This window comes from Phocoena phocoena, chromosome 5, assembly GCF_963924675.1.
Source record: "Phocoena phocoena chromosome 5, mPhoPho1.1, whole genome shotgun sequence".
Lineage (NCBI taxonomy): Eukaryota > Metazoa > Chordata > Mammalia > Artiodactyla > Phocoenidae > Phocoena > Phocoena phocoena.
Window position 1 is genome coordinate 2,388,399 of NC_089223.1, and position 25,853 is coordinate 2,414,251.

A 25,853-nucleotide genomic window follows, 5' to 3' on the forward strand; every position below is an offset into this window, starting at 1 on the left:
TAAAATTTCTTTAGTTATGATATTATCTAATGCCAAAGGAAGTAATAAGTTTATTCATACACGCTTTCCTCTTAAGCCCATTTCTAGAATCCTAAGGAAGTAGTTCACTAGAAAAAATAAACTATTTGCTTATTAAAATATTTTATTATAAATCACATTAAAGAAACACATTGTATGGCATAAAATATTATAGCATCATCAAAATAATAAAAATGAAAACCATAGAGAAAAAAAAGAGAAAAACTTTTTTCCATAGAGAAAAACTTTTTCACCTAACGCTACTTAGTTTAACTCAATGGTGAGCTCAGATTGAGATTATGAATAGTTTTTCCCGACAATATTGTTATATTTTTACAATAGAAGTTTATTTGAAGAAAGTGTCAGATCAGCTCTCCACCTTACTGTATTTGTGTAGAGGACAGTCACAGAAAAATAACCAATTTAAATAAAGTTCTTGTTTTTTTTTAAGGGTCCGGGATTTATAGCTGCAATGTGGGGTGTCTTCATGTTTAAGGAAATACAGGTATGTACACAAAAGGTGCAGGTCCAGTTGAGAAGGGTATTTAATACTATGTGTTATTTTCTGAAAATTGCATGCAACATGAATGAATTTGACAGGTCAGATGTTCAAAGTGCTATCATCTCTAACTAGGAAAGAAAATATTAATGATGTGACAATTATTATGAACATGTTTTTCTCCACCCCAACTTCAGGGAAAAATGCTTTAGTTGACTTTATTTTCCTGTAAGAGATTTTGGTTAAATAATCCAATAAAATATGATCGAGGGGAAATTTTATCTATTGTAAAATATGGTAGATAAACAAGATGAAATATTTTTTATCCCAAAGATTAAAATATCCCTGAGGCAAATGGAATTTGGGAATAGATTTTCTGTTGGCTCTCATGCCTCCCAAGGTCTTCCATATCCAACCACAAGCTTTACAGGAAAACAGTGTGGTAACAGGTGACAACTACCTCTTCCCTCTTGAGTGTAAATGGTGCTGACATTTTTTTTTTTTTTTGGCTGTGCTGGGTCTTTGCTGCTGTGCACGGGCTTTACAAGACAATTTAAAACATTTATAGACCCATAAGTTACTTTTGTGCACATGTTTCTTACTTATTTTAGTTAGGGTTGCTTTCCACAGAAAGTAATTCTATGCCTAAGGCATGCTGTAAATCTCTTTGCAAACATTTCATCTGCCTCGTGAAGGATAATGATTTCTATAGAATTGGGTGTTATCCACCATAACACTCTGAAGTCTTAGAAAAGAACAAGTAAGTAACCATAGCTTATTTACAACTATAGATATAAATAAGCACAAACTAAGAATAGATTTATTATGAAGCGTTTAAAAATTATTTTAGTCACTACCACAGTAATAATGATACTGAATTTTAAATCTTCTTCCCTAGATACAAGAACTCCCTTGAGAGAGAGAATCCCTAACCATTGGGCCTTGTGTTAATTCTTCAGAGTCCTCTAAAAAGACACTAAGCACATTCAAAGAAATGTTTTTTAAAGACACCTCTTAAAAAGACAGCTCAGGCCAAATAGAGGAGGAACTTTTAAAAATGATAAAACATGACCAAGGGTTTAATTCAAGAATGCGAGGATGGCTCATAATATGCAAATTAATTAATGTAATTTATTATACTATTACATAAGCAGAAAGAAGCTCTGTGACAATATATATTCAAAAGGTACTTACTAAAATTAAAAACCAGTTTTTAATTAAGAAAACAACCTCTTACAATAGTAGAAACCTCTTACAAATAGGAAGAAGCTTTAGTTGATACAAGATGTCTATCAAAAAACAATAGCAAATATGTAACTAAGGTGAAACATAAGAGTTCTCTGTCAACTCTATCTCAATAGAACTGAAAAAAAAAGAGTTCTCTGTAAGTTGGAAGTCATAGATTTTCCATCGTTGCTATTATTCAGTATTTTCTGGAGATCCTAGCCAGTGTGATAAGATAAAATTAAGAAATAAGAGGACTAGATATAGGAGAGAAAATTGTCAGTTGCATATAACATTCTCTTCTTTAAAAATTTAAGAGTATCAGCCGAAAATCTTGAGACCCAATAAGATCATTTACTAAGGCACTGAAATATAGGATAAATATTAAATCAATAGCTTTCCAATATGTCACCAAGAACCAATTAAAAAGAGGAAAATAAATGCTATTAATACCTACAAAAAATTATAAAAATAAAATAATTAACAAGAAATGTGCTAGATTTATAAAATCTTTTCCTTTACTGCAGAAGTTTACTACAAAACATAAAAGACTATCAGAACAAATAGGAGACTCATATATCCCTGATGGAACAGCTCACTATGGTTTAGGCAGCACCTCCAATTACATTCAGTGTAATTCAGATAAAATCCCAGTGTGTTTGATCTGCAGATTTAGAGTGAGTGCAAAAGTTTGGCCAAGTATGTAAGTAAAAATAGAGAGAGGGCAAAGCTGAAAGCACAGCAAGTTTTGCTAACCTTTTAACTCTAGTTTAAAAAGCCTTACAAATCTGTCTACAAACAGAACTTAAGGTGTGTCCAGCGATACTTGTTCAATGCAGATACTGAGTTGCCTCTTGACAGCACCTTTAAAGGAAAGTTTTAAATACTTCCCATGCCAACGAGTTTAACAAAGAGTTATCAACTAGACAGTGATACCATAATCCTATCTGAATTTTTAAAATTATTTTTCTTAAAAAGAAGATAAAACCATAGAGGAAAACAAAACCAACACGTTTACCTTTATGACTCATAGGTCCTATCAGCTATGTCTTGAAGCAGTCCTCAAAGACACGTATTTAAAAGTCTACAACCTGGAGCGATAAGGACTTAATGGGAGATCCAAGCACTTTTTGAGTGAAAGAGTTTAACGACTTTATTTCATTTTAATGACATCAGTGCTCTGTTTGTCTGATTTGCCCTTGAGACATTCTTTTATATCTGATATCTGTTCTTCTTGGGAAGTTTGTTTTAGAATCTTATATTTAGCTATTGTAAACTAGACAGACATCATATTTTTAGCAACACATTTTAGTCAGTGTGTCCACAGAAATCCCAATGCAGGGGATTGTTACCACAGCAATTTACAGGTCCGTAGCAACGCCCAGATAAAGAATGAGATGATTTGTCATTTTAGTAGCTGTCTCAGAAATCCAAGTTAAACACTTTTCTTTGCTTCGGGAAGGAATGTTACCATGATTTTTCTAAGAGTCAACATTCACCTTTGACAAAGGAAAACAAATATAATCAGTCTTTTTATCTAGGATACTAGGGAGTTTGGACAGATTCTTAACCTTAAAAGGGAAAAAATTTTACCCCTAAGGACATTGTTCTTCTGTCTACATAGACAATAAAATAGAGCGCTCATGAAGTGTTCACATAATTAGGTGGTAAAGTGCTGATAAGTGAGGCCCCATATATTGTTTTTTATTTCAGTGATTGCATCAATTGGCTAATTCACAAAGCACATTTGGAAATTGCCCGAGTGTATTGATTCTTTGAACAAATATTTATTGAGCGCCCACTCTGCACCAATACTGGCATCTAGGCAAAGGCTGCAATCTTTAAGACTAAGAAAAAGATGTCAGGGACCCTTAACGCCTTCATGCAGGAGTGTGTGTGTGTGTGTGTGTGTGTGTGTGTGTGTGTGTGTAAATAGGCTGCCCTGTGCCTGGCAAGGATTTGTGCTGTCTTTCACTTGTAGAGCTTGAATTAGAATGACTTCTGGTAGGGTTGGTGCTGACAGTGAGTCAGGTAATTCAACCAGCCCAACCCAACTTACAAAGACCACTGTGGTCATCAAACAGACGCAAAATCACCCACTTTAACCCAACTGTTTATCAAGATGAAAAAAAAGGGGATATACAGTTTTGACTATATATTGTCATTAATCTTAAAAAGAAGCTGGTAATAGTATCATATGATTTGACTACCAGGAGATCTCAGTATAATTGAGACCCTATATTACTTGCCTCAGAGTATTGGGTCTATATTTAAAGAGCTATATAGACAGCCTGGCAATCATTCAGAAGGAAACATCCAGGTCCGTGCGGGAGCTTGAAACCGTTCCATTTGAAAGATAGTCAAAGGAGCTAAAATATTGACCAGGGAAAAAGATGCTTCAGGGATAAAAGACATTTATTTTTCAATGTTTGAGGGTTTATCTTGTGGAAGAGAGATTAGAATTGATCTATCCGTACCCCTAGAGATGGAACTTATGAGAAATACAATATTTCTATGGCGCACAGGACGGTGTTTCTTTGTTAAGGTACAGAGGGACTGGCTGCGGTGGGAAGTGGTCCTCCGTGCTTCCATCTTTAAGACAACATAGCTGGGCGAGTAAACTCCATCTCTGTTTTTCCCTTGCCCTTTAGACTGGTCTCTGTCTCTCCGTCTTCACTGCATCGTTTCCGCCCAGGAGGACTGCAATCACCTTCTCACTGGTCCCCTTGCATCCCTTCTGGCTCCCTCCAATCTGTTCACCATCTGCAAAAGCGTGGGCTTTACAAAATGCAAATCCCATCTTTTCGCCACACCCAGCTCTGCCCATTCCTCCGATGTTTTCCCACTGCTTGGAAAAATAAAACCAAAAATAGAGCATGGCCTCTAAGATGCCTGTGTGCTCAGGCCCACAGCTTCCAACCTCATCGAGCTCCACCTAACTCGCTGCTGTAGCCTCTCGGACCTTCTCTTAGTCCCTGGCGAGTACAATGTTACTCTTGCAGCAGAACTCTGCACATACATTCCTTCCACCCAGGATCTCTCCCAGCTGCCCTCCTTCCCTATTCAGTTCATTGATACTTAGAAGCTCAACTCAGCCTCAAACCTCCCGCCTTAAGGTTCCTTGGTAACACACAAACAGCCCTGGGCGTTTGCTTTTTAGCCTCTCTGTCTTTTAACATGCCTTTCTGTAATGATTTGATTCATTCCTGTCTCCCATATTATGTGAGTAATGAATAGGGGCACGTTTTTGTTCACCATTTTAACCCCAGCAAGTGTGGATGCATGGTGGGAGCGCACATGTGTTTACTGAATGGTTAAATGATGGAGGATCTGCGGGGTTTCCAGAGAGTCAGGAAGATCAGGCAGAAGGGTAGCAAAAAACATACAGGAGGTAGACCAGATGGTTACTAAGGTCCACAGCAATGTTGAGAGTCTGTGCTTTTTGCATATTTGGTTCAGGTTTTCTTAATGACAGTTATTCATTTTTATTACTTAGGGTCGACAAAACTACCTGCTGATGATACTTGCATTTTGCATCATCTTGGCTGGAGCCTTATGCACAGCTTTTTCTAAACTCTGACAACCACAAGGCCAGCAGATGGCAGCAGTGCTTGAGAACACGTCTCTCCTGGACACAGAGACTGGGCTGAGAACAAGGTTCATGTTCATACAGCAAATGGATCTCCATCCATCCCGGATTAGGGTAAATGATGATTTTTTTTCCCCCACAAATGTGAGAATGAAGGAAAACACTTTCAGTCGAGCATAAAAATGAGAAATTCTTCTAATGAACTATTTATGAAGCATTACATCTAAGGATGCTGCTTTAACGACAATATGTATTTACTGGTGCATAATCTAGAAAACAGTGTGGATTTCGTATACAAAGAACTTGGTACATGTCCAAATTTCCAACATACGAAACTCATTAGTGAAGAAAGGCATAAAAATGTTTGGGGAGGAGTGGGAAGAAGACATAGTGGAATTAGAATCCAAAGATATCTGGGGCCTTTGCGAGAAAAAGTAAATGTCAGAGTTGGTAACAGAATGTGAAAAGGGCCATTTCATTATTTTTAGCCCAGACTTATTTTAACCTCAAATTAATGTTGCCCAGTTCTCCATCACCCACCTGACTTAGCTCAAAGTGCCTATTGATTATCTCCAGATAAAATCCATCCTCAGAGAACAAAATCTTCCACTGTTGAGAATGTGTGTAACACATATACATACATAAACAAGTACACACATGAATACACATGCACATATGTATGTACTACTCCAAATTGGGGGGAGATTCTAGAATTGGTGAAGTGAGATTCTAGCTTATCGGAGTGAGAATTTTAAGGGACCAACACACCCCTTTAGATGTACAATTTAATTTTTTTTTCTGAAATATACTTTTCTAAAATCCCTCTTGTAACCGGTGGTTTTCTTCCTGTTTTAACTGGCGGTTTCCACTAGGTCAAAGAAAATCACAGAAAATGATAGTGTTCTTTAAGAAAACAGAAATGGAACTGCTAGTACAATGTTTATCACCGTGGTTCCCAAACTGTCAAAATAGTCGAATTAAAAAACCTGGAAGAGGGCTTCCCTGGTGGCGCAGTGGTTGAGAGTTCGCCTGACGATGCAGGGGACGCGGGTTCGTGCCCCGGTCCGGGAAGATCCCATGTGCCGCGCAGCGGCTGGGCCCGTGAGCCATGGCCGCTGAGGCCGCGCGTCGGGAGCCTGTGCTCCGCAACGGGAGAGGCCACAACAGTGAGAGGCCCGCGTACCACACACACAAAAAAAACCTGGAAGAGTGCTGTGTCAGTTTCACCCACTCCCTCTCCTAGAAGCACTTTACTTTGCTGCTAGGACAGGCAGAAGGTGTGTGACTCCCTAGTTAATCTGTATGGGTTCAAATCCCGCCTCTGCTTCATCTTGTGTGACTTTGGATAAAGGTCCTGCACCCCCTGTATCAGAGTCCCTATCTGTAAACTGGAGATAAGGGTAACATCCATCTCACATGGTTACTGGGATGTTCAAATTAGTGAAAATCTGTGAAGTATTTTCATGAGTGTCTGGTGCTTGGCAAATATATAATTCTTTTTTTTTAATTCACTTGTGGCAGCACTGGGTCTTCGCTGCTGCGCGGGCTTTTCTCTAGTTGCGGCAAGCGGGGGCTACTATTCATTGTGGTGCACAGGCTTCTTATTGCGGTGGCTTCTCTTGTTGCAGAGCACGGGCTCTAGGCACGCGGGCTCAGTAGTTGTGGCACACGGGCTTAGTTGCTCCGCGGCGTGTGGGATCTTCCCGGGCCAGGGCTTGAACCCGTGTCCCCTGCACTGGCAGGCGGATTCCTAACCACTGTGCCACCAGGGAAGTCCCTCTAATTTTTAGCTATTGTTATATGTCTTGTTTGAGAAAGAAAGCCTGTGTCTGTAGATTGGAGAATACTTTGTAAGAGCTACTCCTCTCACCACCATCCACACTCAAACAACTCCTTATGCCTCTCTATGAGCTCAATTTAAAAATGATCCTGGAGTCCCTGTTTAATTGTTGAAGTGTGAATATAAATAAATATTTGATTGTAACATCTTCCAAAAATTCATTTTAATTTTAACCTAAAATGTTGATATCTTTGAATCAACTGACATGATACGAAGCTATTTTTCTTGTTTAAATATATTTAAAAATTTTATATTAATGGCATTGAATTATTCTTTAGCTGAGGTTGCCAGTTTGTATGCAAAATTTTAAATGTGAAGTAAAGCAATTGCAGAGGAAAAATGAAAAAAAAAAAATCTTATTACCACTCTACAGTTTCCGCTACCAGATTGTGCCTGTAATGTTAGGACAGTAGTGTGGTATAGAACAAGCTTTTTCAAAATGCTTACCAAACAAACAACTTTTTATGTAGAGGTTAGTCTAAATGGGCAATTTCCAAATCTCCACTCCCTTCGCTTATCTTAGGAAGTTAATGCCCACGGTTCTTAAAGTTTGGGGGTTTCCTTTTTCCTTGTCTAGTATGGTCAGATTCTTGTGTATGCATTCATTTTGGCTTGGCTTTCTGTCTCTGTGTTCAGAGGGCAGTACCTTAGGAGGGCATAGCCCCCAATGAAGCTGGCTTCCAGATTATGGTAATTTTCTACTATCAGAAGAAAAATGCCTGATTACCAAAAATCCCTAATGAGTTTTAAAGAATTAATAGTACAGACTTTCCCCTGAGCTACCAAACCTCGTTTTAGTCCTGTTATACTGATTTATTTGTACTTATAGAGTTGCTACCTACTAGCCTTGTATGTATCACTATTGGGAGAGCTTCTGAAAAACACATTGAGTAAAAAAAGGTGAGTTGTAGAGATGTGTGCATGGTATGATACCATTTAAATAAATTTTTAAAAATCAAAGAAATATGTACATTTTCTGTGAATTCATATGTATGCAACGTATTAGAAAATCATATGTACTGAACTCATAATAGTGAGAATAAAATGGTGACACTAGGTCAAGGTGACCTTGAGCATTACCTGTAATACTCTAATTTTTATGGCAATGAATTCATCTATGTGTTCTTTAATATGTGTTAAAGAATCAACGGCAGAAAATCTCAGAAGCATATGTCTAAATGTTAAAGTAATTCAAACTAGGTATTGTTTAAAATATCAAAGCAAGAATACACACACACGAACACACAAACTAAAAACACAAAGATCAGGACAAAACTGGGAAATTTTCCAATGTGGGAGTCCCACCTCCTAAAGGTGGAAGCCAGAAACTCGCTTTCCTAGCCTCCCTGTGGTAGGATCTAAGGGTTTTTCTGACCATGGAGCCTCCAAGCCCAATTCCATGGTCCTGCGGGAGATTCCGTGAGCTACCTAATATAGTTGTTGCAGAAATTTGGCCTCATTAAACAACAACAAAAACTCACAAATACCTTGTAGTCTATTTTAATCAACTTTAAGAGTATGATTTGCATCCGATAAAATTCTCCCATTTTAAGTGAACAGTGCTATGAGCTTCAGCAAATATATACTCATGTAACCACCACTACACCCTAGATACAGAACATTTCCAACAACCCAAAAAGTGCCCTTCTGCCTCTTTGTAGCTAACCGGTGATCTGTTTTCTGTCATTCTAGATTACTTTTGCCTATTCTAAAATTTCATATAAATGGGATCATACAATGTACCCTTCATATCTGGTTTCTTTCATCTTCTAGCCATTTTCAAACAATGTTTACTGATCTGAAACAATTATAATGCATTCTCAATCGTTCTCCCTAGTGGAAGAAAGCATACGTGTGTATTCAAAATAACAACTAAAGCAGAAATGATTAACATTTGGAATTGTTATATTTAAGTGTGTGATGTGTCATGTTCCAGAAAGTCACCATTTTAAATTAATAGTGTGGTTAAGAAGAATTCTTAGCTACCTTTGAGTCCATCCCCACTCTATAATGTTCTCTTTTGAGGGGCTGTAAGATATTAAACTACTTAAACTAGATGACCTCCATTTACTACATGTTGGAAAAAACGCCTGTTCTTGGGTTTCTTACAATGACCTAATGGATTATAATCTCTGGGGCTGGAAAGTATGAATTTGCATTTTTTACAAGTACTCTTGGTGATTCTTTTTTCATACCTTGCTATCTAAAAGATTTCAAAGTACTAGGTTATTACAAAATAAAAAAGAATATTGTCTTCCACTCCTAGAGGAAAGAGAGAAGATATAAAAGAATAGGTATCCACTTAATTTTATGAAGACTTTTAGGAGAAAAAAATGAAAGGTTTGAAACCATCCTGTTTGCGTGGAATTTTTGGCAAAAAATAACAGTAATAATGACTGAGTATCATATTACCTTTTTTGGCTCAAACCACGTAACTTCCACACATCAAATCATCTCTGCCTGGTGGCCAAGCCTATTTTCACTTCAGATTATGCAGATTGATTCTTTCTCCAGTATAAAATCTCTAACACAATTCATGTTGACAGGATCCCATGAAAACAAACAAACAAAAATTCCAATTTCCAAATGGAGTTTTTGCAACAAGATCTAGTGAAGCAAATTTAAACACTTGAATACACTGTTTGGTAATACCGTCATGTGGAGATTTTCATGATGTGTCTGAGACTCTAGTAAAAACATGTTTATTATAAACACACAAAAGAACGTGCAATTCTTAAGAGGTTCTCCTCTGGATCATACCTGATCTGACATTAATTCGAATTTCACTCACTTATCTTGAAGTCAAATTAAGCTCTATAGAAGTAAACATGTGGAAGCGTGTAAAAAACATGGTTCAGCCTTTTAAGAGCACAGTCTGAAAGAGGAAACTCAATAGATTCTCTCCACGTGTGTAATGCGTCTTTCAGCTGAAACCTGACACAGAGCTGTTGAAATACAAAGGAGGAGGGTAAGTTGTCATTTACTTGACTGGTCACAGCATTATGAGCTTGGTGGTCAGTTCATTCACAATAAATTTTCTAAATGCGTAAAACGTTTTAGTAAGTGATAAAGTTCCATAAATTTTGATGGAGAAAAACATGGTAAGACTGTGTTCGAAATAGTGTTTCTATTTGGTTCAAAATATGATATAGTAAGAGAAGGAAACTTTGAGGTTTACTTTTATTGAGGCAAGCTGTGAAATTTGCTGGATGATAGGCCATGGGTAAGAGAAGGTCGGTGTGTGTGGACTGACCTGACGCTTCTTCACAGCAGCTCCTAACAATGTCTGCTGTATGAGGAACGGAAACCAGCAAAGAGCAAGGGGGAGTTGCCCTTATCTGATCTTGCAGACAGCTCTCCACTGGTTTTCAGTGTATAAACATCTACAGAGAAGCTTCTTCTGTCTTACAGCCCCAGTGAAGAGTGGACACCCACTAATGACCCCACTGACATGCTGGGGAAAGGCACCCAAGAACAACTCTTTTGAGGACTTCCCTGGTGGTCCACTGGTTAAGACTCTGCAAGGGGGAATGGGAGGGTGGGATGGATTGGGAGATTGGGATTGACATATATGCACTACGATGTATAAAATAGATAACTAATGAGAACCTATTGTAGAGCACAGGGAACTGTACTCGGTACTCTGTGGCGACCTAAACGGGAAGGAAATCTAAATAAGAGGGGATATATGTATACGTATAACTGATTCACTTTGCTGTACGGCAGAAACTGACACAGCAGTGTAAAGCAACTATACACCACCCCCCCAAAAAGACTCCATGCTTCCAGTGCAATCCCTGGTCGGGGAACTAAGACCTCACAGGACGTCTAAAGCCCCACACCCGAGTACTCGCCCCAAGGGGATTAGCATCTGAGATGCGACTGAAAGCAAATAGGAACAGTACATTGTAATGAAAAGCAGGTTCAGAGGGAACGTTACATTTTTGTTAGTAACAGGAAATATATCATACTTTGAAGACTATAGAGAAAATCACTGGATGGTGTTAGGGCCCCTACATACTACCAGCAGTGAAACTGTGGGCAGGTCATTTGATTCCCCTAGATTTCATATTTTTGTTTTTAAAGAAATAGTTTTTATTGTGCAAGTAGTAAAGTTCAAGTTTGAGAAATTTAAAATTGTCAATCAGAAAAATTATCTGACCAGAGTAACCACGAAGAGCACTAGGTATGATTGCTGGCTTAAGAGACTATAGCCTGATATACCGTGACAATAATGTACATGTCTGTGTTCCTAAAATATTCATTTGAATACGCCTGATAAATATGCATGGTAAAACTATTTAAGGCATTAAATAATTCATTGTCTATTTTTTAAGATTAAGTAGTGTAACAGATCGAAGAAGATATTCTTTCTTATTATTTCTGCATAAATTGTAACATATATAAATACCTAAATCCCAAGTATATAAGTAGTAGTATCCAATACAATTTACTACTTACAGTTTAGAAAAGTGTAGAATTGGGCCCTCTCCAAAAAAGAGCCATTCAACCTTAATAACTAGGGGAAATGTAGTCAGGTGAGATAGTGAAAATGGGATATTCATACAAACTGAGGCACTTGGTTGTTCTACCTTTAGTTATTTTGACGTATGCTAAATAACCATTCATTTAATTCATCTGTAGAAATACATGTTCATATTTGACCACCAGAAGGCAGTATAGGCTTAGTTGTGATAGTCTTTATGTTAAAACATGTAAACTCTATTTTTTTTAAGTTTGAGCTTCCTCACTCTTCCCCGTCCCCACCCCTGCCCTGCCTTGCCCTGCCTTGCCCTCCCTTGCCCTGCCCTGCACCTCTCTTCGGAAATGACTATAATTTGCCATCAATGGATTTTTTTTTTTTTGCGGTACACGGGCCTCTCACTGCTGTGGCCTCTCCCGTTGTAGAGCACAGGCTCCGGACGCGCAGACTCAGCGGCCATGGCTCACGGTCCCAGCCGCTCCGCGGCATGTGGGATCTTCCCGGACCGGGGCACGAACCCGTGTCCCCTGCATCGGCAGGCGGACTCTCAACCACTGTGCCACCAGGAAAGCCCCATCAGTGGATTTAAAAAATATAAACTAGGAAAGAAAACTACTATCTGCCTTATGTCTTATATGTATCAGTCGAATCCCCAGTGTGACGTCTGCTTTTCAGTCTGTAAGTTTTCACGCCTTTTCAGCTTTATTATTTGGACTTTATCATTTGGTTTCCTAGAAGTTGAACACATCACAGAATGAACCCACACCTAGAGTTGTTCAAACAGAAGGGTGTGTTCTCTCAGAATATTCAGGACCTAGAAGAATTCTCGCAGCCCGTGCTGCCAACACTGTGAGTAATGCCGAGCGAATACTGAGCTAGAAGTCTCGTAATTCTCTGAGCCAGTGACAGAACCGTCATTACTAAATCGTCAGGCTGAATTGCCTCAGGTTTCTCTAAGATGCTCTAATAATTCTTCAGCTTCATTAGGCATTTTAGGTCACAGAGACCTGGGACTATTTGCCCTGCTATTTTTGAAGAACTTTTTGCAACCAAGAGGCAGGAATGTTTTCCCAATAGGCTATTAAGAAATCCTACGCTGTATCTGGATGGATTCTAAATTTGGATTCTTAAGGGTCTTCCCATCACTGGTAGACTGGCTTGTGGAAGGCGAGTTCTCAGTTCCTATTTCCTGGGTACAGAACGATGTCTTACTAAGGTGAACTGTTTGACGTAAATGGAGTAGCAAATGAGCCTGATGTCTGTTTCAGCTCTTAAGTGCCTAGTGGAAAATTACCGTGAAACAACTTCCACGGAGATAGGAAAGCTGGACATGTCTAAAATGCTCAGATCAGAAACGGAGATATTTTGCAGAATCTTCTTAATTTCTCTTCATTTACACAACAGAAGTCATTTAGAATCCTGTCTCTTCATTTACATCATCTTGTGATGCTTCCTATTGAGGACCTCAGGTCTGAAATTCCAAAATCACATATAGGTGCTGTCTTAGTAATAAAACCTTCAGCTTTCACATGGAAATATAACATAGTTCTTAAATAGGTGGTAAGAAAATATATATAATTAACTCTCACAATATATTCCAATAGGATTTTGTGCATTTTATTGTGGGTGGAGGGGTTGAATGACAACTTGGTATTTATTCCAGCACCATTTGTTGAAAAATTCTGCTTTTCTCTGGTGTTCTGAAATGTTTTTAATGAATGCCAAATTCCTATAGGTACTTGAATAAATCTGTGGGTCCTGTAATCATTTTTTGTGCTAGGACCACCGAGTTGTAATGTACTTTTTTTTTTTTTATGTAAGTTTCCTTTATTTATTTATTTATATTATTTTTGGCTGCGTTGGGTCTTTGTTGCTGCGCGTGGGCTTTCTCTAGTTACGGTGAGTGGGGGCTTCTCTTGTTGAGGAGCACGGGCTCTAGGCACGGGCTCAGTAGTTGTGGCTCGTGGGCTCAGTAGTTGTGGCTCACGGGCTCTAGAGCACAGGCTCGGTAGTTGTGGCGCACGGGCTTAGATGCTCCGTGGCATGTGGGATCTTCCCAGACCAGCAATGGAACCCGTCTCCCCTGCATTGACAGGCAGATTCCTAACCACTGTGCCTCCAGGGAAGTTCTGTAGTTACTGTCTTAATAACATATATTAAAATTGTTTAGCTTGTCCATTAGTGTTGTTATTCTCTTTCAGGTTATTCCAGGCTATTCTTGCATGCTTAATTTTCTGGATGAATTTAGAATAAGTCTATCAAGTTCCAAGCAAACGCATATAACAGCAATGAACATCTGTTTGTATTTTGTTTGGATAGCATCTGAATTTGTAGATTTAATTCAAGTATTGAATTATATTTTAATAACAATTCAAATAATTCAATATATAAATTTCAAATATTGAGTCTTCCTTTTCAAGAGCATCTAATATCTTTGCACATTTTAAAAATATTTTAGTTGTGGTACTGCGTGATTTTCTATCTTATTATTATTGTTTTAAAGTACCAGTTCTTGGTTTTACTTGTCGATTCTACTACTTATCTTTCATATATCTGTTGTAATCGTTTTAGTCCTCTTTATTTTTAATCTGAGTTAAGTGGTTAATTCAATGTTTTATTCTACTTTTTTAGTAAGTATAAGTTCCTAGGCCTATTAATTTTTCTATAAATATGGTTTTAGACAAGTCACATAATTTTTGATATCTAGAGTTTTTATTTTCATTTTCTAGGGATTCTGTACTATCAATTTCAGTATCCTGCTTTACATAAGAATAATTAAGGCAGCACTTAAAAATGTCCAGGTGGTTAAAATTTTTAAATTTTTCTACTTTCTATTTTTCACATAATTAATGCAATCTATATTCTTTCTATTTATTAAAATATACTGAAGAATTTTTTGTGCGCTAAGATAGGTTCTTATTTCTATAAATACTTAATGATGTTTGAAAATAAGGTGTCATAACTGTTCTCAGACTATTAAATTCAGCGTATACCTATTAAATCAACCTTATTTATTGTCTTTTTCATAGCCTTTAAACAAATATTTGGGACCCCTGCTGTAGACAACTTAAAAGTATAAAAGAATATTAAAAAAGAAATCACACACCATCCCATAAAACTTAGATTATTACTATTAACATTTTAGTTTATTTTCAAGAGTTTCCTAAGGATATTTTATTTAATCATGCTATGCAGTATTAAATATTACTTTTCATTTATTTCTACATGAGTATTTCCTATGGTAAAAGAAGAACATTTTAATTAACAACATTTTAATGGATATACAGCATTCCAATATATGCAAGTCATAACTGACCTAACCCTCTCCCTGTTGTAAAACACTTGGGTTGTTTCCAACTGTTACTATAATTAATCCTGTTATGAGAACCTCTGTGCTGGATCTTGGAAGTATCTCTATTTTCTTATATTAAAGTCCTGGAGAGTGAATTATAGGGCCAAAGAGTACAAACAATTTTAAGACTTTTAAAATGTATTGCCAAATTACTTTACAGATCAATTTTACCAAAATACACACCCACAAATCCTTGCTTCACTGCACATCTACCAGCATTGAACCTGAACACTAGTTTAATCTTTCCAGTTGGATAATCAAACCTAAGCTCATTGTCATAATTTCCATTTTCAATGAGCCTGAATATTTCCTTATGTTTGTAGCCATTGACCTCTTCATAGGATGTATGTTGCCATAATCTTAATATAATTGGTCCATAGGGACCTGTATTCAAAGTTCCCACCAACTCGCAAATGAACTTCCAGTGTGCATCTCATCTGTAAGTTAGAAGCTGTTTATATTAGCTGTAGGTTAGAATGGAACAAGAGAGCTGGCACACTACCAAACTCTATCACAACAACCCGAAAGAACTTTCTGCAAAGTTGGAGATGCTTTATATTTGTACTGTCCATTATGGTAGCAACGTGTGACCATTGAGCTCTTGAAATGTGGCTAATGTGACCAAGGAACTGAATTTTTTACCTTATTCCACTTCCAGTAATATTAATTTTAATAGTTACATATAGCTAGTGGTTGTCACATTTGACATCACAGCTCTCAGCCTTTTGCCCATCTTAGGGAACGGGTCAGTCTAGGTTTTGTAATTGGCCTACTAAATCCATAAGCAAGAGGGGAAAAAATAAGATCACAGGGCAAACTACAGAGTGTGAGTCAAGCTCAGTAAACGTAGTATAGACTCAATATATTTTTGTTGGTTTTTGAATTGAAGTGGCCATGTTCATCTAGCATATTCATGTACAATAGTCATTAATACTTCTTCAGTGCTTACCCATGTGCCGATCTGTGTCCCAGTGCCTTTCACATATTAACACACAATCCTCACGGCAAGTCTTTAACATAGCTGCTCTCAGTTTCTCCATTCTACAGATTAAACGACTGCGGCACAAAGAGGCACTTACCTAGGGGCATACAGCTAATAAGTGCGAGCGCCGGGATTCAAGCCCAGCTGGTCTGACTCCAGAATCCATGCTTTTATTTTATTTATTTCTTATTTATTTATCTATTTTTGGCTGCGTTGGGTCTTCGTTGCTGCGCCTGGGCTTTCTCTAGTTGCAGCGAGCGGGGGCTACTCTTCGTTGTGGTGCGCGAGCTTCTCACAGCCCTGCCTGAATTTCTTGTCTGGCCTCTGATCAATTTCTATTGATTGGGGGAGGCCAGGAACCCTGGCCGGTATCAAAAACCCTGTGCAGTCCTATTGAAGACTATAATCAATACTGGAGAGAGGCAAATGCTGGTGGACAGGAAAGTTGCCTTAAATCAGAACGCCGGCAATCTGGGGAGATGGTAGACTCACTGACTGCAAAACAGCAACTCTGACGATTCCGTTCAGCCGTGAAGGTTTTTAAAAGCAAAAAGGGAAGTGATCTCAGTGAACCACTGAGATAGGGGGTCACGGCTGTCGCCGTCCCCCACTGTGTACAGGCTGTCGACTTCTTGTGATCTTTCTCTAGATGCTATCTTGTTCACACAGCTTGTTCATGAGATTACTGAAGCTGGGGAAGAGATCTGGTCCTCTATTAATTATTTATTCTCCATTTCTACTTCTTTGATCTACGGAAACAACCAGCAAATTAGGCAAGGTATTGTGTGATCAAAAGATTTTGAAAGGTGTGCTAGGGCCAGAGATGAGTAGAGCGTGGGGGTGCCTAGTTTAAGGTTAGTGACAAGACCAAGGGGCCTCCTGCAGAGAGCTCTTTCCTGCCAAAGGCTGCTTACAATATCAGAGAGGCAAGTCTAAAACCCAATCCTGCCACCTACTAGTAGTGTAGTACTAGATCATTTGATTAACCTCCCCGAGCCTTGGTTTCTTCATCTATTATGAAGCCACATTATTGGCCAGAGTGCTGAAGACAATCTGTGAGACAGCAAAGTTCCAGAGGCTTGTCACACAAAGAGAGGATGAACCCAGAGACAAAATGGCATCAGCAGTCATCAGACCAGGATGAACTCAGAAAAAGACCAAACCCCAAATTGGGTTAACAGGGTTGCAAGGACAAAGCAAACGCAGCAACAGCTAGGATGAAGAAGTAATTTCAGATGCATGCCAAAGTCACAGTAAAAGAAAGATGATGTACCTGTCAGAATTCAAAACAACCTAGGGGCAGGACAGGAATAAAGATGCAGACGTAGAGAATGGACTTGAGGACACGGGGAGGGGGAAGGGTAAACTGGGACGAAGTGAGAGAGTGACATGGACATATATACACAACCAAATGTAAAATAGATAGCTAGTGGGAAGCAGCCGCATAGCACAGGGAGATCAGCTCGGTGCTCTGTGACCACCTAGAGAAGTGGGATAGGGAGGGAGGGAGGGAGACACAAGAGGGAGGGGATGGGGGATATATGTATACATATAGCTGATTCACTTTGTTATAAAGCAGAAACTAACACAACATTGTAAAGCAGTTATACTCCAATAAAGATGTTAAAAAAATAAAATAAAATAAAAATAGTGGAAAAAATAAAATAAAATACCAACCCCGCCTAGCACAGTTATTTGGAGGAACAAGGGATTAATGCAAACGAAAACATTATTATGCAAACTAACATCCTATAACATTAAGTAACCCATTAGTGTGTTTTCAGTGCCCTAATCAAGTATCTTAGGAGAGAGATTTTACTTACCTCATTATCCTAGGAAATATAAACGTAACTAGTAATCAAATTAATAGTTATTCTAAGAGGATGTCTTTGCTGCCTAAATTAAACAGGATTAAGACATGAAATCTCAGCACTTGTTTATTATTTAGGATTTTTATGTATTCTACTTTCTCTGGTGGATATTTACTTTTGTCAGGGAGTGGGACATTTCCCCTGGACCCCTCTTGAGTTCTTGTGGCTAGACTAATAAGAAAATTAACACAAGACAGATTCACAGGTAAAAAAAAAAAGCAAATATGAATTCATGCTCATGGAGGTCTCATAGAAATGGGACCTAAGAAGTGGTCAAAGCGGGCAGGTTTTATAATTTTTAGACAAAGAAACAATACATTTGTGAGGAATTGACAGGACAAAAAACTTAGGCTTTGGGCGTTCAATTAGTGAAGAATCTAAACAATGTTTGGGCTTGGGGTAGTAAATTTAAAAAGAAATATGGTTTGTTTATACAGGCTTCTCCGCCCAAATTCCCTGTCTCTGACAGTAAGGATGTCCTTGCACCTCTAGATGCAGGGAGATCACCTTTCACAGGGGAGGTTTATTTCCTGCTTTTCTGGGAGACAGAGAAGGGTCAATTTTCTTCTTGGATTGGCTGCTTCTCCAGCAACTTCTATTCAAAGTCATCCATATGCAATTGTGGCATATTTGGGGGAGGCCTGGCCTGAGCCCCGATTCTTTGTTTTTTAATATATAGCAGTTGAGTTGTTCTTATACTAGATCAAGGGTCATCAATCATGTATGCCAAAGTTAGCCACAGGGAATAACGATTTGTTGTGACATTAGGCTGCTTGCTTCTAGATACGTCAGCACCACTTACGAAAGGGCGTGCAATGCACTGGCTGATACAAACAGGCTAGCATTTTATTGACCCGAGTTAAACTCTAGCTCCAGCACTCGGTATTTGGGTAAACTCTGGTACATTATGCCTTCTAAGCTTCAGTTTCTTCTTCCTTTGTAAAGGCACATAAAAGAAAAATACCGGGCTTCCCAGGTGGCGCAGCGGTTGAGAGTCCGCCCGCCGATGCCGGGGACGAGGGTTCGTGCCCCGGTCCGGGAAGATCCCACATGCCGCGGAGCGGCTGGGCCCGTGAGCCATGGCCGCTGAGCCTGCGCGTCCGGAGCCTGTGCTCCGCAACGGGAGAGGCCACAACAGTGAGAGGCCCACATACCTCAAAAAAAGAAAGAAAAATACCATGTTGCATAGTGGGGGACCACAAAGAGTTAAGTGTCCCAGGTAGGTGGTTATGAAATGAGGCAGAAGAGGTAACTAGGAGCAGAGGGGGCTGGTCATGGATCTGTAAGTCATTTCTAGAAAGCTTAGAATTTAGTCAAGGGCTGCCAACTTTTTCAAATGTGAGAACCCCCTTTCAACATTGATGAATTTAGGGCCTCCACATGATGGTAACTGTGCTTTTAATATTCACATACATTAAAAATACACAATGCTGGGCTTCCCTGGTGGCGCGGTGGTTGAGAATCTGCCTGCTAATGCAGGGGACACGGGTTCGAGCCCTGGTCTGGGAGGATCCCACATGCCGCGGAGCAACTAGGCCCGTGAGCCACAACCACTGAGCCTGCACGTCTGGAGCCTGTGCTCCGCAACGGGAGAGGCCGCAACAGTGAGAGGCCCGCGCACCGCAACGAAGAGTGGCCCCCGCTTGCCACAACTAGAGAAAGCCCTCGCACAGAAACGAAGACCCAACACAGCAAAAGTAAAAGAATAAATAAATTAAAAAACTCCTACCCCCAACATTAAAAAAAAATACACAGTGTCAAACATTACCACAAGTTCACCACAACTGAGGAAATTATTATTTATATTACTAGTCATACCCTGCATCTACAAACTTTTGAAAAACAATCATGTAATTATGTATGACGTATTATTATTTTTGTTGAAGTATAGTTGATTTACTATAATTGCGTTAGTTTCAAGCAAAGTGATTCAGTTACATGTATTTTTTCATACTATATGCCATTATAGGTTATTACCAGATATTGAATATAATTTCCTGTGCCTATGCAGTAAATCCTTGTTGTTTATCTATTTTATGTATAGCAGTGTGTATCTGTTAATCCCATACTCCTAATTTGTCCCTCCTTCCCGCCCTCTCCCCTTTGGTAACCATAAGTTTGTTTTCTATGTCCATGAGTCTGTTTCTGTTGTGCATTATTTTCTAGATTCCACATACAAGTGATATCATATAGTATTTGTTTTTCTCTATCTGACTTACTTTACTAAGTATAACATTCTCTAGGTCCATCCATGTTGCTGAAAATGGCATTATTTCGTTCTTTTTATGGCTGAGTAGTACTCCATTGTATATACAGAACACATCTTGTTTACCCATATTCATTTATCCATGGACACTTAACTTGCTTTCATGTCTCGGTTATTGTAAATAGTGCTGCTATTACAGCACTATTATTGGGCTGTATGTATCTTTTCAAATTAGAGTTTTTATTTTTTCCAGATATATACCCAGGAGCAGGATTGCTAAATCATATGGTAGCTCTATTTTTAGTTTTTTAAGGAACCTCCATACTATTTTCTATAGTGGATATTTTTTCAGATTCTAATCAAATTTTGCATCCAGCATAGATCTGCAAACCTTAACCAAAATATCAAAATATCATCAAAGGTTTATAGGCTACAAACTGGGTACTCTACTCTAGTCCATGAAAAGTCAATGAAGCTTTCAAACCCTAGAGAGAGATGGTCAGAACTGCACGACAGAGCAAGAGCCTGGACAGGGAGAGCTGAAGTGGGTACGGGGTCAATTGTTCATTTGAGATTTCCTGCATGAGGGCAGTGAAAACGTGAAATGCTCGAGAGTTAACAGATAGCATAGGAACGGTGAAGGAAGGGGAAGAGTGAAGGCTAAACACAGGAATGACCAGTAAATGCTGATGACATTAGCAAGTAGGAGGAGACTCAGAAGGGAAGGTGGTCAGTTCTTTCTGGACACGCTGGTTGGAGCCGCCATGAAGTAGGAAGATGCACGGTGGACAGTAGATAAACACTCCGAAGTTGGAGGAGTCCACAGTGCAGAGTGATAGCCTCAAGCTTAAGAGGTCACACGGGGAGAGTGTAGAGAGTGACAAAGAGGGATGATAGCATGAATTGTGGGAAAGGCCAAGATTTAAGGGGTCAGAAAGGGAAAGGAGAGTGTGAATGAGACAGAGAAGGAATAGGGGCATCAAGGAAAGCCAGGAAAGTTTGGGACCCTTGAGTTCATGGTGAGGAGAGAGTCTGAGTAGAAAGGAAGAGTGCAGCTCCTGCAGGATCATGTATCACCCTGGGCGGCCGCTACAAAGTAAGAAAATGAGACTGATGGAGTGAGAAGCAGCTCTAGAGACAACCTAGTCCAGTCAGAGCCCTCATTTTGCAAATAGGAAGTTGAAGTTCAGAGAGGTTTGGTGTCCACCGTGGGTGAACTATAAACGGCAGATCTGGAATCAGGATCAAGTTCTGTAACAGCAAGACCAGGACTCACCAACTGGTACTGAAATCTGAGAGTATCAAGTGCCTGAGAGAAGTAGCCAGGTTGTTTTAAGATCAAAACTAAAGACGGTATGGTCCTTACGAAACCACTTTCATTTCTAGGGATTTTTTGGCCTGAGCATTTTATCAGCTTCAGCTTACTGACTTTGCCTAATTTGCAAATCTGTAAAACCTGCACTGGTGTTTTATCCCAACACAGAGACACTGTGTGTCCCTCGCATGGCTCCCTGCCAGGTCCAGGTCACAGTGACAGCAGAAGCCACTGCACAGGAAAGAGACAGCTATGAGACAACTAACGCATAATTGCAGCACCTGCCTAGCACTTAAGGCCTGGCCTGGCCTCCTCTCTCTACCCCCAAAGTGTGTGTGTGTGTACGCACATGTGCGTGTGGGTATCAACAGAGATGTTTAGATATATGCGACACTTTTATATTAGGGAAATTCTTATGTTGAATAATCCTGTGGTAAATATAAACAATTTGGAAGGGAATGCCAAGTTTGTTTCCACTTTTTACGGCAAAGCTAGTGGAGTGACTGTATTGCAGTCACTGTAAGTGTATACCTTTCACAGTTTTGACAGATATTTATGAGAATTTAACATCTTGATTCAAAAAGTTTGAATATCATAAGTTTCATAAAGTTGAAACATTATAAGGTCTTCCTTTTTGAATGGTGTTTGTGGACTTTTTTTTATGGAAAGTATATGAGGTTTTTTGTTTTTGTTTTCTGAGAGCACAAAATATTTTATTTAACAATATGCATTTAGAAAACAGAGCAGCTCCCTCCTCAGAGGAAGCTTCTTGAGTCAAAAGTCGCTGGCAGTCAAACACAGAGAACGACGGGCAGGGCTGAGGAGGAAGCCAAGGGCGCCAGGTGGGTCTCGGCCCAGGAACTGCACCGATCGCTGATCCTGGGACGCGAGAGACTGCCTGTCAACAAGGTAGCAGCCTCTCCCAAAGGGACGAATTAGTGAAACATTCTAGAACTGAAATGATGGTTTCAAAGTCCCTTCTGGGTTTAATCTTACGAAATTCTATTCACCGTGGATTCTGGGAGGCCCTAATCCCTATGGCTGTTTAATAGGGAAACCTTATCAGAATCTAAATTTCACATAACATCTATACTTAAAATGTTTCCTTGCAGAATCTTTCTTAAAATTATTTTCTCAGCTCCTGGACTAAGAATCATTTTATAAGCAAACACTATCACTTCCCTACAAAGTAGCTTTGCCTTCTCTCCCCGACAACTGAGAGCTTTTTAGCAATATACCGATTTCATTTGGAACAACCTTCTGACTTGAACATTATTCTTTTGATCTTTTTTTATATTCACCAGCAGAAAAACAATGCAAGGGCATATCATTTATCTTTTGACTATAGAGAATTTTATTCTGTCTAGTAAGTCATTCTGTAGCCTCAAGTCACCTAACTTAAAGGCAGCCTGCTTCAAAGAAACCAGCTAGTCTTCCTAAAGATGCATCATTCATGACCCCAGCTCTTCAACTAAGCTGCCTTGGATCTATGTGAAATAAACACAACCTGTTTCGAAATAAATTCCTGGCCACTGAACTGAGATACTGAAAGCACACTCCTCTCCTGCCAGGGCCGTCGCCTCAAGCGTAAGTGTGTAAACCAACCAGAGTGTCAGGAAGCACCTGGGAGTCTATGCTCTGCCCACAATCTCCCTCACGGCAACTGCTAAGCGGCGTACCTATCAGACACCGGACACAAAGACAGCACAGACTCCAACTTTTCTAAGTACAGAATCATACACATTTAGATGTTAAAGAAGGGAGTGTCTAAACACCGCAAAACATGACAAGGAGCAAAAAGGACACTCGGAAAAGATGTTTACAGAAGCAAGAAGGAACCACATTAAAATCTGCACACCTACCCTGGAGAAAACTTTCCGTACAATTCTGAGACTTACTGCAGTAACTGCTCTTAAGGGTGTATGAGTCACAAAGAACAAGAAAGAACTGATTTTTTTTTTTTGCCTCTTGCTCTATCTTTGTAAGGTAACAGTGCCTGGAACCCTAAGAAAGGGCAGGGGGAAAAAAAACTGCAGGGAGGCTGAAACTTGCAAAAGTATCAACCTAGGAACAACTGTCTGTGACCCAGTTTGCTTCTGGCCGTAGCCGGGGACAGTAAATACCTCTCTGGTTAACATCTGCATCACGTGTATTTAAAACAAAATCTTAATAAACAACTCACAATCTCCAAACCAGTTAACGCTTTTCAGGTAAAGGGCAACAACTGATTTTAAATGGCTGTGTCATGTCCAGACGCTCTACCGTAGTACTTTCATCACGTAAAGGGCAGGCCGGCTTACACATTCCTCTGCCCCTTGACACAAAACACAGCGCTCGACCTCGGCTGCAACCTCTTGGTCACCTCGCCACGACGTTACCACTAGACACAACAGGGCTGGTCCTTGGTTCAGATGTCAATCTACCTCGTCGCCCGCACGGCTCAGCAGAAACCCTTCAGCCAATGAACGCAGAACTTCAGAACCTTGGAAGCCAAGGGCACGCTGAACTCCTACAGAGATTCCCTGTTCCTACTGCTTAAAAAGTTGCAGGTCTGGCTTTTCTTCCAGCCTTTGCAACACAACCCCACACTGAGGCCACCCACTGAGGCTAGTGTCCACGCAGCTGAGCTCGCAGCCCGTGCAAGGCGGGGGCCACGTGGGCCTGAGCTGGCAGGCAGCCAGGGGGTCCGCCCGGCCCGCCCAGCCCACAGGCCCCCGCGACCCGCGCTCCCGGCCTCCGACGCCGCGCGCGGACACGGCAGCCGCCTGGGCACCCCCGGCTCCAAGTTTTGCCTTTGATCTCGAGTGCAATGCAAAGAAGTAGACCGTATACTGCGGATTCCATGTGAAACGAGCCTTCCAGAAAAAAAGAAATCAGTTCCTGTTCCACAGATTCTGAAAAACACGCGGAGCACGATTCACAAAAAAAACAAGCACCCCAATAATTTGCAGGGAACAAAAACACAAGGCAAGGAGTGTAAGAGATGTCTTGCCTTCCCTGGGAAACAGGAGTGTTACTGAGTGCAAACTCGTAGCGCTCGCTGCACGGCAGGCGGGTAAATCCAGAGACAAGGCGTTGGGACAAGGAGTTGTGACTTCATTCAGAAAGCCCGCAGACCAAGAAGATGGTGGACTCATGTCCCAAAGAACCACCTTCCTCGACTTAGAATTCAGGACTCTCTTTTATATTGAAAGGGGAATCCTGGTTCCGCCAGACCCCGGAGGAGGTGTGTGAATTCCTTCCTTCCTGCGGCCATTCACCGGTGGGCCTGGTCAGGATGTTTCCTGGGAGCTAAAGGAAGGTATTTACTTAATGCTCATTACCTGGGGAGCAGGGTTAGGGTTAGTGTTAGGGTTAGGGCCCCCAGAGACGGGCCATTGTGTATAACTGAAGCTTCCAGGCACCATCCCTTTAGTGATGAACTTGTGATAGAGCCCAAAGGTTCTTCCCTGTTAGAGGCCACTAGGGTGAAGGGTTGTACTCTGTTACGTCAGCAGTGGTGGGGAGGGGAGTTCTCTCTGATTTACAGAGCAGTATTTACTGTGAAGTGATGGCACATGTTTTGCTAAAGTTTCTCATATTTTCTCACATAACCCCGATTGTTTAATTATATATATATATATATATATATATTTTTTTTTTTTTTGCGGTACGCGGGCCTCTCACTGCTGTGACCTCTCCCATTGCGGAGCACAGGCTCCGGACACGCAGGCTCAGCGGCCATGGCTCGCGGGCCCAGCCGCTCTGCGGCATTTGGGATCTTCCCTGACCGAGGCATGAACCCGTGTCCCCTGCATCGGCAGGCGGACTCTCAACCACTGTGCCACCAGGGAAGCCCTAATTATATTTTAATATAACTATTCAATGATAAAGCACACTATAATCAAGAGCTATGAAGCCATTATACAAACTTGCTGCTCCCATTCCCCCAGGGTTTTTGAGGGGGGAGGGGGCTTAGTAGAAAATAGTTTTAATTCAGTAAAGGGGCAGAAAGATGCCAAAACATTGTACCAATTTACAGGTGAATTTAGTTAGGTTTCACAAAGGTATTGAAGATAATTTATTTCCATAGGTTGAAATTTTTAAGGTCAAAATTATATTCAGCTCTTGGAGGAATCTGTGTTCATGGCAAACTCTAAAACATCTTCCACACAGAGGAAAGACAGTGGCTTTAAAAATTGATTAAAATACATAGATCAAACCAGATATCACAAGTAATACTGTTTTATTGCCACCATGTTACTGCATCCTTGGCCTCAAATGAAATAAATTTCCAAACATAAATCGCCTAGAGATCAGTGCTGTTCCTGAGCATTTCTCTGTGTTGGAGAGAAAGCACACGTGTGGACTGTGTACCCCGAAAAAGGCACTATATGGGTTCTCGTGGAATACAGCTACCACTGCCCCTGTAGTTACAAGAGGAGTGACGGTGTGTCTCAGGAACTATGCGGTCATCCGAGCCCCAGCCGAGTCT

The 25,853-nt window shown here is 40.2% G+C and overlaps 1 protein-coding gene across 1 annotated transcript in view; it reads left to right on the top strand.

Moving 5' to 3' along the window:
* Positions 1-5,321, top strand: part of TMEM144 (transmembrane protein 144) — a 33,049-nt gene extending 27,728 nt beyond the window's left edge. Inside the window, exons 10-11 of the mRNA XM_065878199.1 lie at positions 470-523; positions 5,238-5,321. Of these exons, the coding sequence (XP_065734271.1) occupies positions 470-523; positions 5,238-5,321 (138 nt within the window). The remainder of the gene's footprint in view (positions 1-469; positions 524-5,237) is intronic.
* The last annotated feature ends 20,532 nt before the right edge of the window (positions 5,322-25,853 follow it).